The 3,028-nt window shown below is 33.9% G+C and overlaps 1 protein-coding gene across 2 annotated transcripts in view; it reads right to left on the reverse strand.

The window, feature by feature from the left end:
- Window positions 1-2,715, reverse strand: part of LOC108978197 — an 8,937-nt gene extending 6,222 nt beyond the window's left edge. The window contains exon 1 of one of the 2 annotated variants that reach the window (XM_018948353.1): window positions 2,487-2,715. In XM_018948353.1, the coding sequence (XP_018803898.1) occupies window positions 2,487-2,522 (36 nt within the window). In that variant the 5' untranslated portion in view covers window positions 2,523-2,715. Of the gene's footprint in view, window positions 1-2,057; window positions 2,150-2,486 lie in introns of those variants that run through there. The other variant, XM_018948354.1, reaches the window with a different exon arrangement.
- Window positions 2,716-3,028: the final 313 nt, after the last annotated feature.

A 3,028-nucleotide genomic window follows, 5' to 3' on the forward strand; every position in this document is an offset into this window, starting at 1 on the left:
CTTCACTTGGAATATCTAATTGGCGCCACGTAGCGAAAAGAAGAAACGACTGGCGCGCTGTTGTTAACTCGGCTATAATCGCGTAAGCGGTGTCTCGCCAATCAAGAAGAAGAATATTCAATTTTTTAAACTTATCGCAAGATTTGAGATTATGCCCTCCTGTGCATAGTTCGTATGACGTATGTTTGGTTTGTTCGGAAGTGAACGATTGTGTTTTGAAAAAACTAMGATTTAAGTTGTTGTTTTTATTAGCTTGGGGTCGAATGAAGCTGCGATTTAGGTCATGTTGAACGTTTTTAGTTCTGACCATTTTTTTATCTACCCTTTCCGCGATTGGGTAGTTAGGAAATCTTTCATCTGTTGCCACGTCGGGCACTTTCTTCACGAAGAGAGCGATTGCTCCCACAAAGGCAACGATTTTTCCGGTAATGCCGCGGAGCATATGTTTACCAGTATGGGATCCCAATTGTCAGTGGGATTATTTTGTTTCGTTAGAACCGACAAACAAGTCGAAACAGGCGAATAAAGTTTTATGAATTCTTCGCTTGTTTCTCTCTGAATTTTTGGCAAATTCATTAATATGGTCACTTGTTTGTCGACCAGTATTCTTTAATTCTCGTATCGTTCTTTTAAAGCTTCCCAAGCCAAATTGAAATTGTTGTCACTAAGAGCGAACTGTTTTATTATGACGCCTGCTTGACCTTTTGTTTTGTATCGGAGGTGATACAATTTTTGTGCATTAGATAATTTTGGGTGGTTTATGTAAACGGCGGTGAACATGTCCCGGAAGGACGGCCATTGTTCATAACCCCCATGAAAAATTTCTGTGTCACATGCGGGCACTTTGAGGTKAACACCTGAACTTGCCTCTTGGGCCTGTGTTTGTGGTAGCTCTTCTCTCAGTTGAGGATTTGGTGCGATTGACCTTGTTAATTTTTATTGATCAGAGATCATGGCTTTTGTCTCTTCATATTGGTCAGGACAATTTTCATATTTGGAGTAAGCCGAGGTTTTGAAATTTTCCGAAAGATCCGAATCGTCCGTTTCTACAATGGCGTCATAGGCCGCTTGGAGACGTGTCCAAAAATTTTCAAGGTTTTGATTCTTTATTTCTAGTACCGATTCAGAGTTATCTAGAATCGGCGAAGATGAAAATCGAGTGCAGTATCGTATTAAGCTGTCACTCTCTGATAAAAATTTAGCGTACGAAATATCTTTATCCCGTTTTTGTTTTGTAGCACCTTGCTTCGAGCTTGTAGCTTCTGCCGGTCTACATGGACTTTTTTCATCCAAAACCATTTTTGGTACTTTCAGAGATTGATAAGATTTAGATTCCTTTGAATCTGTGTTCATTTAGTTAAAAAATAGAAATATATGTATATATATTAAATTTTTTTTATTTTTTTATTTCGATTTACAACAAACGGATAAATTTTGAGAACCGTAAAACTCTTTCACGTCGATAAGAGCTTTAATTTCAGTTAAAACCAATAAAATACTCGTTTTTCAGCTTTAGCGTTCGCRCGGTTGTWTATAGGTTGTATTCACCTTTATATAATATGTATATGCGGACTTATCGGAATGTSCCTGTTTGTGCACTCGTTCAAGAAGTCAATATATTTTGTAACTACATATGTATGCACGATATGTGCTCAATTATGTAYATGTAAAATGCGTAAAATGTTGGTCCGATATGGACTTTGAATACATGTACTATGTGTGTATGTATAGATTTGTACGTATGTAAATATTTATCTATTTATTTATGTATATATATATATGTATAGATATGTATAGATTTCTAAAATTGTGAGTATAGATAATTATGGTTTTCACAAGTCTCCTAAAGTTACAAGTTATAATGATTCGAAAACATATCATTGAGAATCGTAAATGTGTAAATTCATTTTGGTATGAAATCCACTAACATTTTTTTTTTTTTTTTTAAACAAGTTTAAAACTGTATAAATTTATGATTTTTCGATGCTTTATGACGGCTTGTGAGCACCCCTAATTTATGTTATTATAAATATTTAGTTATTTATATATGTATGTACCTTATATAAATTTTAATTCCGCATATGTATTTTGAAGAACGCAAAAACCCGAAGTATATGCCAAAATGATAATGATGAAATGGTGTTGTTCTCGATTATTTTTATGGCCGGTATAAATTTGTAATATAAGTTGATGGATATCAAATATATCTATGTATGTATGTTTGAGTTTTTGGATATTTAGACGTTTWTATGCTTTAATCTGCCCGCAATCCTGCTTATTGCTTTAGTAAGCAAGAGAGGAAACTGAAGTTGAGGTAGGTATAAACTTTTTTATTTTGCGAAGAAGAGCTTAGCTAGTTTTATATATATTTTTTWCACAACCGTCTTGTAAGTCTTCAAACCATTGCCAATATGGGCTTCAAACATACATACATGTTCATATACATATACTGTGATAATATACTACTAGGAATMGATACGACTCACTTGTATTGCAGTTCTGGGGGGCATAGGGGTCTCCATACAGGTTTTGCTCTCCTCCTCTTGTCTCCTCAGATTGCGTCTGGTGTAGTTGCTGTTGAGTTTTGTTTTATTATTGTTTTAAAATTTTTTCTCCGCGCCCGTTTATATTGAGTTATTTTCCATTATATTTTAGTTTCGCGCCCGTTTCACTTTTCCTTTATTAGTAAAATTTATATTTTTTGTTTGTCGTTTTATTGTGTCGCTGCACTTTTTTTTCCAATTTGTAAATGTAAATGTAAATGTAAAAATGTATGTATTAATGTATATAGTGCTTTGTTTTACCGCACTTTATAAATTTGTTTTCCGTTATTTTAGAGGTATTTATATACATATATATTTGCTTTTGTTTTTTGAATACCGCACACCGCTAAGAATTAACACCGTTCACTTTTAACCGTTTTAGTTTTTTGCCACAGTGCCTTTCTTTTAGGCTCGAAGGACCATATTGAATTGAATACAATATTTCTTTGAGCATATGCTCTTAAATAAGAAATGAATTTTATTTG

Source organism: Bactrocera latifrons, unplaced genomic scaffold (genome assembly GCF_001853355.1).
Source record: "Bactrocera latifrons isolate USDA-ARS-PBARC rearing strain unplaced genomic scaffold, ASM185335v1 scaffold_1194, whole genome shotgun sequence".
In the NCBI taxonomy this organism is placed as follows: domain Eukaryota; kingdom Metazoa; phylum Arthropoda; class Insecta; order Diptera; family Tephritidae; genus Bactrocera; species Bactrocera latifrons.